The 15355-nt window shown below is 51.0% G+C and overlaps 1 protein-coding gene across 1 annotated transcript in view; it reads right to left on the bottom strand.

The window, feature by feature from the left end:
• arid1ab (AT rich interactive domain 1Ab (SWI-like)) overlaps window positions 1-14860 on the bottom strand; it is a 19640-nt gene extending 4780 nt beyond the window's left edge. The window contains exons 1-5 of the mRNA XM_047019684.1: window positions 13644-14860; window positions 4613-4879; window positions 3424-4029; window positions 3133-3305; window positions 2849-2954 (exon numbers count right to left, since the gene is read on the bottom strand). Coding sequence (XP_046875640.1) covers window positions 2849-2954; window positions 3133-3305; window positions 3424-4029; window positions 4613-4879; window positions 13644-14555 — 2064 coding nt within the window. The 5' untranslated portion in view covers window positions 14556-14860. The remainder of the gene's footprint in view (window positions 1-2848; window positions 2955-3132; window positions 3306-3423; window positions 4030-4612; window positions 4880-13643) is intronic.
• Between the last annotated feature and the right edge of the window lie 495 nt (window positions 14861-15355).

The raw sequence follows: 15355 nt of genomic DNA, 5'->3' as shown, positions 1-15355 counted from the left end.
AAAGAAAGAGAGAGAGAAAGTGAAAAGGAAGAAGAGAAGAGGGTGGGGTGAAGAGAATTAGAAAAGAGACGGAAAGAGGAAAGATAGAAGAGAGAAACTCAACCAAAAAAAAGGAGAAGAAAGCCCAACAGATAAGAGAGAGAGAGAGAGAATTCATATTGAAAGGCAGAGGGGTTGGGACTGGGTAGGAGGGAAAAAAGTGGGCCGGCCTAGCCAGCCAGAGCTGTGTCGCACAAACAAGCTGTACTCTGCTGCAGAGAGGAGAGCTGCTGGCCTGAGAATGGGGGAGAGCAGGCCTGGGAAAAGGGCTTGGCACCGGATCGTGAGTCTTGGCACAGACCCTGTTAGGAAGTGGGGTGCTGGGGTGGGTGGTCCTTGGATATCCAAACCTGGGGAGAGTCCTGAGTGAGAGTCCAATGGTGGGGTCCATTTGGACAGGATCACTAACACACACACACACACACACACACACTTGCTAGACAACCTAGACCTTCCCTCCTCTAGAAAATTCGGAATTAAAACTACTCCAGAAGAAGCTTGGTTGGCGAGGAAGCCCAGGCAGGGGAGAGGGAAAGGGAAAGGGGGGCGGGACAACAGGGCGAGTGTGTGACCAACATGTGACCTTCCTCTCAAGTCTGGAGCGCTTTCAGTCAGTCTGGGCCCATTGGGGGGGGGGGGGGGGGGGGGCTGGCCGTTCCCCTGAATCCTTGGCAAGGCGAAGGACCCAAACCAGAGGGGGCGGGCGTGAGTGGGATTAGCCCCACGTTGGGAAAAGGGGGGGTACAAAGGAGCTCATAGAAGGCAGGGAAGAGATTAAACCTCTTAAGGGGTTGGTGGGTGGGTGGGCGGTGGTGGGAGTCATTCCCTTTCCCACAGGCTGACACGGTGAGGAAGTGTCACTTCCAGGCACAGTGACAAAAAAAAACCCACACAGGCAGACACTTTAACGGGGGCTTCTCCCTCCCTCCTCCTCCCCCCCCCCCCCTGCGCCCCACACAGACGGCCAATCGTGCGCCTCCTCACGAGCGCGCTCACGCACACCCAAAGCGCGTTTGGTTTCGACTGTCGTACGAGCCACCAGTCAACGAGGAGCAAACGCCACACGCCGTGTTGGCTGAAGGACGTCGCTCGTCTCTTAATTGACACGCTCGCTGACGAGGCGTCTTCCTTGTACAGAGGTCTTGCCTAGGTCGCGCGGCCCTGTGGAGTGGACGTGGGACCGTAGGTTCCAGGCCCCACACAGAGTCTGGCTCCCAGAGAGAGCGGCCTTTTGGAGGGCGGTGGGAGGACCAGACTGACCTGGGGTCAGCCGTCATAAGCAGGGTAAACCCAAATCCCCTCAGACCAGACGTATACCCTTAACTCTGTCATTCTATACACCAACAGCGTGTGTGTGTGTGGCTCTTGACGCTTGTTATTAAGGAAAGGAACAGCAAAGCTGACACATTTGGTGAAGAATGGGGAAACAGTCGTTTAAAGACAAATACAAGTGAACGCAAACACTGCAGTTTGAGGGCAAAACTGTTTGCTGAACTCGACGGTTAAAAGGTCACAAGGAGTGTACCGCAGTGTAATCCCTGCGGTGCATATATGTGTGTGCGTGAGGGGCGTGTGTGTGAGGGAGGTGTGTGTGTGCATGCGAGAGAGAGGGAAAGAGAGAGAGCCCGGGTGAAAACAAACGAGAAAACCAGCTTGGCCAGTCGGGCTGGTTTCCACTTGCTCGTTCAGAGCACTTCCCCAGAGGCTGTACCTGCTCCTTTCTAGACGGTTACACCCCCCCCCCCCCCGTGCTCGGCAACAGCAGACCAACAAAAGAAAAAAAACACACCGTTTCCCAACACCTGACTGAAAATACTGCTGTATTGGGCGGAGGAGTCGGCGTCTGGCCAGGTGTGACAAAGACTGTTTAGCTGAAGTGATAAGATCCTCTGCCATCCTCTCAGCTAGGCCAGCGCCACCTGGTCACAGCCTGGGAGTGGTGCTGGCTGGCTGTCTGGGTGGCTGGCTGACCAGCTTTGGTCCACTGGCTTTAATAGCACATGGCTGACGATGCCAGGTTGAGAGTGTGTGCGTGTTGTGCGCAAAAAAAAGAAAGCATGGCTAAAGTTGGCAGGGTCTAATCTGTGCAGTGTCATGTGCGCTTCACGGGAAGGGAGGGAGAGAGGGAGAGAGGGAGGGAGAAGGGGTGAGGGAGGGCGAGCCGAGTGGAATCTGCCCATCCAGACCTCAGGCAGATTAATGGCTCTCACGGCCAATCACACGCCGCCAACGGGGGAATCCCCGTGAACACAACAGCCCAGGCTTGTCTTCTAGGCCAATGGCACGGCTGAGAGGGAGATGTATAAATAAATAAGAGAAATAAATAAAAGAGGAGGGGAAACACATCCAGAGGGCATCCCCCACTGGAACAGACAGACCCGGCTCCATCACACCCTCCCTCCCTCCCTCTCCCTCCCCCCCCCCCTCCCAGTCTCTCCACACAGCCATCGCTCACTATTTAAGTCATTTGCTTGCGTTCCCTCACTTAACCATTGCTTACTGCCTTCCACCCACCGTTCACCCTCTCTCCCTCTCCCTCTATCTCTCTCTCCCTCTCTCTCTCTCATTAATGATCTCATTTCTCCCCTCTCCCTCCCTGAAGTCTTGAATGAGGTTATCTCCAACGCTGACCTATAAACACAGCCCATATCACTGCAGGTCTTCCTGTCTGGTGTTCAGTTCCAGGGAGAGGGAGGCCATCTCCACTTTCACTTCGTTCTCATCTCAATGTATACAAATCCGAGATGGAGACGCGTTTCTTTCTGGACAAAAATACCATGTGCCGTCCAGCTTTCGAACCCTGACTCGCCGTGCCACCTCTAAGGCCCAGTGTGGGAGTGTTGGAGCTAGCGGAGGGGGGTGCAGAGGAGACGAGGGCTACCTCCACAGGGCTGACACCGCCCACATTCAAGATGCTGAGGATACAAAACAAGTGGATGTAGGCGTTCCAACTGACAACCATGTGAACAGTCCAGGCCAGTGGGGGGGGGGGAGGGAGGGAGGGCATGCGGCTAGGCAGATTGTAGAACAGAGATGTTGGGGAGGGGAAGGCTGAGTCGCTTCATTGACAGGCAGGTACCATTTCTAGGTTGCTAGTGTTTGAGTAAGCCTCTCTGCACTAAGCTCCGTGTGTGTGTGCGCTTGTGTTGGGGTCTCACCGGCAAGCTAGACGGCCGGCCCTGCATGCTGTCTTCCTGGCCGCTCTTGTTGGGCTGGTTGGAGGGGGGAGCGCTGGACTGGGAGCTAAAGGAATCCTGGGATAGCTCCTGGTGAGGGGGGGGGGGACACACAGAAGGTGTTAGACAGGAACGCCAGAGACGTGTGAGGTGTGTGTGAGAACATAGACCGAGGCAATGTATACTTGTGACATTTCTCTTTTTTTACCTGGGGAGGAGGGGGAAACCTCTGGAAGGGCGACTGCTGTTGCTGCAGGGGAGGGGTCTGAGAGTAGGGCGAGGGCTGACCCTGCTGGGGCTGCTGGGCCTGAGGCTGGCCATGGCCTGGAGGCTGCTGGGCCTGGGGAGGAGGCACAGGCTGCTGCTGCTGCAGCTGCTGCTGCTGGGGGGTTCCTTGCTGCTGCGACGGGGCCTGCTGAGGGGTCTGCCCTGGGCCCGGGGGCTGTGGGTAGCTGGGCTGGCCCTGGGCCGGGCCCTGCTGGTTCTGAGGGCCCTGCTGCGGCTGAGTGGCGGAGTAGGGCGATTGGCCCGGCTGAGACTGGGGGGGCTGGTTGTAAGGGGGCTGGCCCTGGGGGGGGCCCTGCGTGCCCTGGGACTGGGGGTAGGGAGGGCCGGCCTGGCCATGTTGGCTGGGCGGCTGAGGGGGGTGGCCCTGCTGGGGGTACGGGCCCTGGGCTGCTGGGGTGCTCTGGGACTGGCCTGGGTAGGGGGGCTGCTGCTGCTGGCCAGGGTGGGGTGGAGGGCCGTGCTGCCCATAGTAGCCCTGGCTCTGCTGCCCATAGCCCCCTGGACCCTGCTGTCCATAGGCTGACATCTACAGGAGGGAACAAAAGCATAATAAGACAACTAGCTGTTAGAGTTGTGTTGCTATATTAATATAAAGAGGAGATTTTCTATTAGGCCAGTGATCTGCCACTTGAACTAGCAGTTTTGAGGGCATTTGAAGCCTTTCAAATGTGCCGTTTCTTTATACAAAAAGCTTTCAATGCGACTTTGCGTTTCATTACTCTCAAGTGGCACAAAAGGAGGAAAAAAAGCCAACCTTGCCCGGGTAGCACAGAGGGGAGAAAAAACTAAAGCTGGGTGTCGTCTGGCAAAGGCACTTAAGCGCTCAAGGATTCAAAGAAAATATGAGATGGTGCAGAAATGACACGCATCAAAACCAGCCTGGAGTGGCTGTTGTGCGAGAGTTCCCACAAAGAAACGGCTACTTCTCTCCTCTCGCGAGGGGGTGATCGAAGCTCACAGCCAGGAGCCTGGCGCGAGACCACAGGCCTCACAGCCACTATTTAGCTGGAGCTCTTTCATGCTCACTACCCTGTTGTGTTCGAATGTCATGTCAGACGAAAGGGGAGGACCGTGGGAGAATTAGAAGGGGGGCGGGGGAAGTGACCAACCTGCTGTCCGTACTGCATTCCTCCCATGCTTCCAGGGGTGCGACCCTGCAGACCCATGGGGTACCTCTGTGGGCCTGTGGGGCCGTAGCCCTGGCCAGGGTACGAGCCTCCTTGCTGGGGTCCCGGTGGCGGGACCTGCCCCTGTCCCTGCCCCTGGCCCTGGACCGGGCCTTGCCCCTGCCCCTGGCCCTGCTGCTGGGTGTAGGGGTTGGCCGCCGGGTACGGCTGTCCTCGAATCTTCCCTACCTGGTCCATCGGGGTGGGGGGCTGGAGAGCAGAGAGACAGACTGTTAGAAAGCACACACAGGATGCCCTAGTCCACCTTCACTTCAGCCCAACTCTTCAAAAAACACTGAGATCTGTGAAATATTCGTGTTTTATATAAGATTAGCTCAGATATAGAGATAAGTATGGTTCGGTAGTTGTTCTACGCAAGCTGTGTCACGGGTTAAATAAGTTGGTCAATGAAACACCGAAGGGGTAAAAGAAATGAAAATCACAGCGCTGGATGAGTTTCCCCTCACTTAAAAAAAAAACAGGGAGGAAGGAATTGGCCCAGAATGAATGAATGAGCCCACTATATCCGCCAGGAGGGTTTCCCTGCCCAGCAGATCAGTGCCAGTGGGCGGATCCTGTTACGCTGGAGACGTCGGGAAGGGTTTCTATGAAAATAAGCTCAAGGAAATGGAAGTGTCTGCGGTAGCTGGAGCAGAGCCCACCCCTCAGCTGGAGCTGTGTCAGGGTGGGGGGGCAGGGAGGGGGGCAGGGAGGGGGGGGAGGGGCTGACCTTGGCTGGGGGAAACTCCTCCACATGGCCTGGGCCAGCATCACAGCCAGCACCAGGAAGCCCAGTCGGAGGGAGGGGTGGGGGGGGTCGGGCGGAGGAGGGAGGGGGGCGTCCACAGGGTTTAGAAGTGGGCAGGTTGGCCTGTCAGCCGCCGGAGCCGTGGTCCTAAAGCCTGTGTGCGTCAACGAGAGGTGCGTCCTCGCGCATCGGAGACGGCCCCGTCCCATCTTTCCAGGGCCCTACTGTGTCAGGGAGCCAAACGCCGGCCTATCAGAGGCTAACAAACGCTGCAGCGACAGGCCTGGGAGTCGCTACACCTCCAGGCTCCAGACAAACCCTCCCATGCTTCCCACGCTTATTAATATGCCCCCCCCCCCCCCCCCCACCTCTCAGTGTAAAAAAAAAAACTCCCCGTCTTAGTTAAGGGAGACAACCACCCGAGCTATTTATAGCCTGTGAGACGGAGAGGGCAGTCTGCCGAAAATGTAACAGGTCCCAGCTGCACTGCTGTTTGAACCTGGGCCAGTCTCTGCTCTTCCTGGCCCTTAATAAAGCGGTCTTGGCACCGTATGAATGACACACCAGCCTTACGGGGGCCCCGGGCCTGACTGACTACACCGCAGGAGGGGAGGGGGGGAGGGGGGGGGGGGCACTGCCTCCCGGGGCCCTCGGTAGGTCACAGCATCCTGAGATAACAACACACACTCCACTCCATGTTTTCCCTCCAGCCTCCCCCAGGCCCCACTCTCCCTAGCGCCGTCAGGTTCATGGACAGCGAGTGAGAGTGTGTGTGTGTGTGTGTTTGCGTATTACTACCCTCCCTGGGGTCATTACGGACCACACCGCAGGGAGGAGGCAACATGCCTCAGAAGGTTGTCTCCTGTGAGCCCTCCTGCACTTTTAACCTCCGGCCCTTTGGAGGATGCAAGCTACTCGATACCCACACCTTCCACCACAACACCCCCCCACACCCCCCCCGCCACACACACACACATTCAAGGGTATCACACGTTACACTACCGAGGCAGGGGGAGATCAGACATAAGACTAAGATTTATTCGTAACTTCTCTACAAGCGGTTTTACCTCCCCAAATATACTCTCCACACGAGACAAAAAATCCCAGGAAAGCTGAACATCTCAGTAATGTCTTCATATCTTACCACGCACAAAGTCATTCAGTAATCCTTCCAGTGGAGTACCTTGTTCATTTTTGCTACCCAACCATATTAGCCTAAATGTTAGTTGAGGAAGAGCAGGAAGTTGTTTGGGTTTGTCGCTGTTCAGTAGGCTGTGCCACGTGTTAGCTACCTGTGTTGGAATCCCAATGACAACGCCATCTCTAGCTGTATGTACACTAGCGCTTCTGTTCCTGTGTGTGGCCAGGGTAATGATGACCCATCATTATCTGGTGCAGGTCCCGCCAGTCACGGAGAACAGGTAGGCCTGGATTCCAACTTTACAAATGTTGGTTTGAAAATGTTTTAAAAAACGCCAAGACCTAGAAACTAGGTTCTCACATCATCTGAAATTCCCAAGAGTATGAAACAAGCCTTCCCATAAGGTTATAACATTCAAATCATGATGTTTATGATCGCTGAATATCACTAATTTATGGACAGCGGTTGCTATTGATAGGGTCCTTTTTGGTCTGGATGGGGGGGTGATGGTTAACACACAGGTAGCATTACCCTTAGCAGAAGGATGAGATATGTTTATCCTTATAATCCTTAAGCGGTCAGCCCACAAATGTTAATGCCAGGGAACTTGTCCAGTCAACTCTTTAATGATTCCTTTATGCATGCAAAGGCATTAGGATACATTTAGCGAACTTATAATTTCTACGATTATTTGCCAAAACTATGGCCTTCTTTGAAGGTTTGAATAATCCTCCCCACTGGCATATCAACTGAGAAACCATTTCCATCAACACTGCTTCTGAAAAATGCTTTCTAGGCCTTTGAAAATGGGCCCGGGTTTAAATCTGCCTGGGTTTGCTGGAAGTCTTTTCAGGTATTTTCTCGGGTGGGAAGTTAAAAGAAGCAGCCATCATCTAGGAGGTTTAATGGCGCTCAAAGGTTCACATGCTTCACAGATAACGAGACACACAAGACGGCCACGCTCGCTAGCTTCCCCAACCCACGCTGCTCTCCCTCCCTCCCCCTCTCTCTCTCTTCCTTTCTGCCCAGTCATCTAATCAATCGCAGGGGGAAACTCCTCCCCTGGCTTTTTCTCTTTTTTCCCTCTCTCCCCAAAAAATAAATAAATAAATGCAATTAGCACATGGCTAATCTGCATAGAGGAAAGCCGAGGCACTCTTGGCAGAAAAGGTTGCACTGAGTATATTGTGTCAAGGACTGACGGGACACACACACACACACATCCTTACAGGGTGTGTACTGTGTACATGTAAAAGTGTGTGTGTGTGTGTAGGGTGGAATAAGGGCTGGAGTTCTGCCTGATAGCGGAGATTGCGTCGACTTGGCCGAGGCAAACAGATGGACTGGGGACAGACGATAAACAACTGCTGCTAATTTAATCCACCACATGGCCGAGGCCTTGCACAGACTATTGTTCTGCAGTAAACCCCTCCGCACGCACTCAGGCCAGGGCCACCGTCACACACAACTCACATACGTGTTGCTGCTCTCATTCTGTTCCGTCTACGTCGGATATCACTGGGGATATTATCGAGGACTAAAGATCTCCTTAAACTCTACGTCACTTACCTAACACCCGACCTGATCCCAGCAAAACACCCTTAAGAGTGTGTGACAGTTAATCCCAGGCCTGCTCCACTGACCAACACCTGTCCAAGGACAATTCCGATTCACAAATCCAACAGCGTTCACAAAACGCTGCACATACCAGCTAACAGTCTGTCTTCTCAGGCCAACTCCTTTCAGAATTGGTTTGAGTAAATATTATGGCTAGGGGCCATATTGTAATTTGGCTGAGTGGATTACCCTTCAACGATTTATACCTATTTGAGACGTAACGAAAACAAAAACCTGAAGGAAAAAAAAGAAGAAAGCACGGCATGTTTGCAATTAGGCAATTAGTCTGCCTTTCTCACTATATCAGACAGCTAGGAAAAGCACTGGTTCCAACTTAAAGCTGACCGCTGCATGACTGAGAGGAGGGGGAGGGGAGGGGCTGCTTGTGTTCCCAGTCAATGTGGAGAAGCTCCGCACACTTACTCACCCAGATGTTCCCCCAGCTGTTCTGAGAGAATTCTGAAGACTTAAGGAGGGGTGGAAGCGAGAAAGGTAGCGCTTACACACAAACGCACGGAGGGAGAACCCAATCAATTCAGATAGCTGCAGGCCAAATTTACAGAACCAAAAGTTAACGGGGCCGGATTGAGCTTCAAAACGTCGATCCAAACGGCAATGCTCCTTGGGATGCCGAGCCTAGCATGCTACTAGGCACTAGGCAGCAAGCAGACCACCGCACATGCTAAGCTAAGCTCAACCCGAGTCACCACGGTAATAAAGCCGTGCCTACACTAACAAGACATCAACAGGTTTAACCATGTTGAAGACCACACTGCCAGGACAGATATTTCAGGGACCCCTCCCCAAAAAATGGCTCCTTTCTGAAGATTGCAGTAGAGCTCGCTTCTCAGGTCTTTCAGGGGGGTGTCAGGTTAGACACTGAGGAACCAGCGAACGTCCCCCCCGGCAGTAGCGTGTCAACCTGTCAGCCAAACTCCTCTTCAAGCTCAGCCTCTGCATTCCCCTTCCAGACGAGAGAGAGAGAGAAGGGAAAGGAAGGAGGTCCCCACCACAAGCTCCAAACGGACTGAGACCAGACTCGGGCAGCGTGGCGCACAGCGGGAGCGCTCACGTGGCTCGGCGGGGCCCGGACGCCGTCGCCGGATGCTCGTGCTGAAGTCGCTTATTTCGCACGGACCGCCCCCGACGAGCCGTTGCCGTGCTTGGCTCACTGCTGCCGCCCTAAACCTCCCCAGGCTGCTGAACGAGCAGAGGCCGAGGAAGGCCACCGGAGGACCGGGGGTCAGCGGCTGGCTCGCTAACACCACGCCGGCCCTGACGTCCGTCTTGCTAGACCGAAGAAACCCGTCTCACACACATACACTGGGGTCTTCTTCTGAGGAAAACGTTGGACTCTCTGTTCCCAGGTATCAGGTGAGCGCCTCCAAAGAGCCGTGACTGACAGCACAGAGGACAGTTGAACAGGTGAATTTGCCAGAAGCAACAGTTAGGGCCTCTGCCATGCAAATGCTGAGGTCGAGCGAGAAAGGCCAACACGGGGTACATGGCGCCTAGCGCTACTGCCACTCCTACAAGGTGTGCCCTGAGGCAAAACACACCACCGGTCTCACAAGACTGAAAGAACAAGGGAAATAATGAAACAAGTGATTAAAAATGGTCTTGTCAAAGCTCCCAATTGTGGCGTGTGGCGCACAGGTGAACGGGGCTCTCTAAGAGAGCTTGGAGGTAACATCCATCTCTACCTCCCAGAACCAACAGCTAACCCCCATTTGCTCTCTGCAGCCCCCCCCCCCCCCCCCCCCCCCCCCTATTTAAAGGTTAACCACTTTCCCTCATAAAACACACACGCCATACGTCATGTAAATGAAGTCTGCAGCCACATACCAGCTTGGAAGGGGATATTACTATGCTAATCTGGAGCATTTTTTAAAGGTAAATGTCAAAAGAAATGAATTACCCTTACATTCCAATATAACCCAGTTTGACATTTTGTCCAAACACTGCAAAAGAGAAAAATTCTGATGGATTTGGAAAATGTTTGCACATCTGAATGTCCGGTTAGATCTAGACCAAAGGGCCACTGCCAGCATGTACCATCCAACATTATTTAAAACAAGTTTAAAAAAATGTTTTAGGGGGACAAAGAGAGAGAGATTTAGACACTCAAATAGTTGCAGAGACACACTGAACACTTATACATGTATAAGTTATTATGTATAAGTATATATAAGAGAGAGAAGATGATAAAGGGGTGATGAGAGAAAAAAAGAGAGAAAGAGGGGGTCTCCAAGACGGCCATGTCTGTCTGGCATGACGTCGGAGACGGCTATCTGACGGCACTTGGAGCACGAGCAGGTCAGTGCAGCTTTTGGAGGCATCCACCGGGAACACCCTCCACACCCCCCACCCCATCACCAAATAAGTGAGCCTACACTATACACACAGCTGTCACAGCCAGCCAAAGATCATTCACAAAAACATTCCCCCTCCCTCCTCCCCCATCCCCTGGGTATCACTGACACTTTTTCCTCCCTCTCTTACTCACACACACACACACACACACAGACACGCGGATCAGCCTGTCACACAGGGCGCGCACACACACACACAAACAGAGCGCCGTGAGGCAGCATGCTGTCCGTGTGGCATGTGGAGAATCATTACTCAGCAGTGCAGACTAAGAAGTCAGGGAGCTTCCTTGAAAGCAGGCCAGGGCCCCTTCAGGCCAGGCCCACCTCTCCTCCCCCTCCATCGCCACAACTCTTCTGGCTACAGCGCATCCACGCGCTCCCTGGCCAACGGAGGAAGTGGGTTCATGAGACCAAAACGCAACCGTAAAGTGTTCTCCCATCATCTGTTGATGGGACATATCAAACTTTAGGCCTGCACATTTACTCCACTTAACAAAAGAGCCTTCGTCTTCCAATGGCGGAGCCGAAGCCATTTAGGCCGTGGCTGTGGGCGAGGCGGAAGTCTCTCCCTCTCTGGATCTCGCCACAAAGCTTGAGTTTGCTCAGAATTGTAGACTTGGAGGATCCACCACTCAGCAGGCCTCAGGATGAGTGAAACCCTGACATGACTAAAGCATCACCGCCTCAAAAGGTCTCCTCAGGACTGATCTGGAGCAGAGGGCATTCTGAGAAGCTTCCTCGCTGGACTTTGCCCCACAGGTTGCCACATCGGGTCCCCAGAATCAAACGTTGAAACCCCAGAGACAACTTTCCTCCTACCAAGCTCAGATCTACGCTTCCCCCGTACGTCTGGCCTGGTATGATCTGCCCATGTCCTTAGATGAGACGAACCAAGGCCTGTTCAAGTCTCCCAAATAGTTACGACACTTGACTTATTGCATGAGCAGGGAAATAATATGATTTGAAGAAGTCTTCCTCTGATGCGCCCTCTTCTCTCAAGAAATGCTGTTTCTGCCAGTGAGACATCCTCCTGAATAGAAAACAGCTTTTTCGAATGAAGATTCCTAACCTAAAACATACAAATTGCGTTTTACCATGTGATATAATTCGTTGACAGTCCCTACGAGGACATCACTCTAAATGTCCCCCCTATGCATTCTCCGGTGCGTGGTTTCCTCCCAAACAGAGGTAATGTACAGTCAATTGCTCAAATGTGTTCAGCTGCACCTGAAGAGAAGAATGAAAGTCTCAATGCATCAGTTGAAAGGATGACAATGTCTTGAGACGGATAGCCCCAACAGTAGAATAGGATCCCAGGGACAACATCATTGAACAGGGATTGGTATCACATTTTGGACTTCCCACACAAATTAAAAACAAAACCTTTGTTGTTAGCATTCAAAAACAGGAATTCTGAGGATCTCTTAATTAGGGTGTGGCTCAGATCAAGAACACTATATTAGAAGAGAAGTCAAGGCATCACCAAGCTTACTGCAGTGCACTCAGGTGGATCACAATCTTCAAGATAAGAATATGGGTTAGATGTGTTGACATGGTAACACACTGCATGAGAAAGTCATCATTGTAGCCCAGTGAACAAAGCTGTGACACTTGGCTGACACCTTGACTGCTTGTAAACACAACTGCAGCCAGTCAGACTCACTCTCACATGGCTCAAGATATTCTAGCCTCAATAACTACTGTTCTGGGATTAGCCAGCAACGCTGCTCTCCACTGAAGTAAATGACCACACCTACTCTCTTAGCTGTACCCGAGTCAGCCTACACCAGAACACTACTGATAGATTTTATACCAGATTGTCTGTAGACTTACTTACATACTAAACAGAAACACTGTAGTTAACATGCAGACATATTGCAGAGATCCTTCAAATGGCCAACATTTGATTCGAGAATTGCAAACAAGTGGGCTTTACAGCAATCATGCAAATTACTGCAGTAGGGCTTATACAACGTACATATATTGCTAAATGCAACAAATAAGGATAAGGTGAGAAACGTTCATGTTTTTTCAAACAATTAGTAGCCTAGTTCGTTTAAGTACAAAAACATATGATCAAATAATATTTATATTCTATTCCCACAAATACAAAAAAGCATAATCTTAAATAACTGAAAAATAAATCAGTTGGTATCTTTGACATAAACAAACTAGTCAAAAAAAGCAAGCTTATGGTTTTGCAGCGTTACATTACATGCAATTATAAATGGCCAAGAGCAGAGGATGGCGAGCCAATCAGATCTCAGCTAGCATGTCAACCTAAGACCAACTGTCTCCTGGCTTTGACAGAAGGATTTTACCTCCATAATTCAAATCCCAAAGCAAAGCAATCTGCACTTACTCAAATCACTTGCCGTGTTTACAAGCGCACATGGAAAGAACGTCGCAATAACAGGGTGGAATGAACACACACCCCTCTTCGTTACAATGTAGCAATATCGGGATAATAATTAAACGATGCATTATTGTTACTGCGGATACAATTTTGCAACTTGGGTTTTGTGATAAACAGCCGACAGCGAAATGAACACTTCGCGTTTCTTTACGAGCTATGCTGGCTTGCAAATTAGTCGTATGTATCGTTCAACAAACAGTTATTAGTCAGGCTACATCTTGGTAATTTGGTAAATTGATAAGAACCCTTTCAACAAACTTTTACGTGAACACATCTGAAAAGCCATTTCAGCAAAGATTCGTTACAAGGTACAACAATTTGTCGTGTATTTGCGCTATAAGGCATAACTTGAGGTTGAAAAGCACAGCCTTTACTAACATTAAATCACCTTAAGCCCTCAATTACTCCATGCAAACTCTTGTCCCATTCGCCCCAAGTAAGCAAAGAATCACACCATTCACCTTGGCTCAGAAAGTTGTGTCTTTAGACGCAGATACAGCTTATTTTTCTTTTTAAATGCTCTTCAGGAGCTGGTGTTAGGAAATAACAGAGGCAGCCATTTTAGAGAGCTACACATAGACAATGGCAGGTCCATAGCAATAGAAGCCTCTGACATTACCCAAAGCTGTGTAATGGCTATAACTTGTTCAAAGTAGATATGTACAATAAGAGAAGTTTACCTGATTTCTATTTAGAGGTTGTCCAGTGTTTCCCGGGCTCATTGGAGGAGGATGGTGGCTCCTTTGTTGCCAACCCGGATGGCCCCCACCATACTGGCTACTGCCCATGTCTGCTGGTCCCTTGCTGGCCCCTTCCTGGTTACTATAGTCTCCTTGTGGATAGTTCTGGTAGCTCCTTGTAGAACTAGGAGATGTTAGGAGCTGATTTAAAGTAGGGGTAGACGTAGGTTGTGGGTTCCCCATGTTATACCTCTGATTATTGTAAGAGGCAGCCATAGCTGTAGTTCCTCCTGGTGGCTGTTGCTTGCCTGGCTGCCCCCCAGCCGCCGGAGGCTGACTATTACGCGGGGAGTTCATGGCGTATCCTTGGCCCTGATAAGGAGTCCGATTCGGAAATGGGCTGTAATTGTTGTAATGGTTAGGGAAGCCGTGTTCATGCGAATTGGGTGGGTATGGGTCCATCATGCTGCCTGGCTGCACTGCCGGCCCCGCTGCAGCTGCCATGCCAGGGCTTTGTTGTCCGCCATGTTGATGAAAAGGGGCCCGGCTGTAGTGCTGGTTGTAACCGTAAGGAGGTGGAGGAAAGGGCCCCGGGTGGTGATGCCCAATTCCGGGATGGTTATTCCCCTCAGGTCCCCCCGTATCATTCTGGCTGTTATTATTATTATTCACCCTGGACGAATTCCCGTTCCCGTTCTTCATATCAGGATCCCCTCCTCCCCCTACATCTCCACCAGCGGCCCCGTCCTGCAGTTCCTTCTGTCCCGGAGATCCGCTGTCAGATCCCGGCTCCTTATTTTCATGTTGTTTCTCCCCCGGTACCGACTCCTCCTGTGGGTCCCGATCCGGTTTTTTTAGTTCGGATGGCGGGCTAGTGTTGAGAGTGGCTACGCTAGCGACCTGAGCGGCCATGATATTACTCTCTCCCTCTCACAGCAAGTCACTCACAATCAAGCTCTGAATAGCATTGAACATAAATACAATTATTTATAACAATGTACCCGTATCCCGGTTCATTCCCCCTACCTCCGGACCGAATCCGGCATCCACTCCCGACTCAGGTTCGACTGAAAAGTTAGTGGAATAATATAAATACGTATCCTGGGAATAAAATCAACCGACACAAAATGTGGGGGGGCTTCTGTTACAGAACGAGAGTATGAGCAAGAAACCGACCAAACCAGCACGAGGCTCCGCGAGACACAGCCATTTTACTGAAGCTCTCAGACAAACGTAAAAGACGGAGCGGAGTACCAATATGCGGAGTAGGACTACATGGGGAAGCTGCCATTATAAGCTGTAGACTAGTTTTATTTAACATTTAGATAGGATCATTTAGTAAACAGACATACAAATTAATAACAACACAGTCTATATATTGTGTGACCATAATGTCTTACATTTCTCATGGCTGTAACCCTAATGCTAGACTAACATTAGCAAATGCTTGCATTATATTGTCTCCAATACTCATTCAGTTTTTAGGTAGATGAGTCATGACACATGATAAGATGTCAACAAGACGTTCACTTTAATAGTGACATTAACATTTCCATTTCTATAGCATCTTCGTTGGGATCCAGGGTTCAGTGACTGCTCAATGCAAATATTTCTCATTAACAGTAGTTATTTTAAGTTTGTCTCTATTCTGTTCTATTCCATGTAATATTCATAAGTCATAATGTAAGGGTGTTTGACTCAATTCTTGTGCT

The sequence above is a fragment of the Hypomesus transpacificus genome, chromosome 4 (genome assembly GCF_021917145.1).
Source record: "Hypomesus transpacificus isolate Combined female chromosome 4, fHypTra1, whole genome shotgun sequence".
Lineage (NCBI taxonomy): Eukaryota > Metazoa > Chordata > Actinopteri > Osmeriformes > Osmeridae > Hypomesus > Hypomesus transpacificus.
Note: the sequence above shows the minus strand (reverse complement) of the source record. Positions and strands in the feature narration are given on the sequence as shown.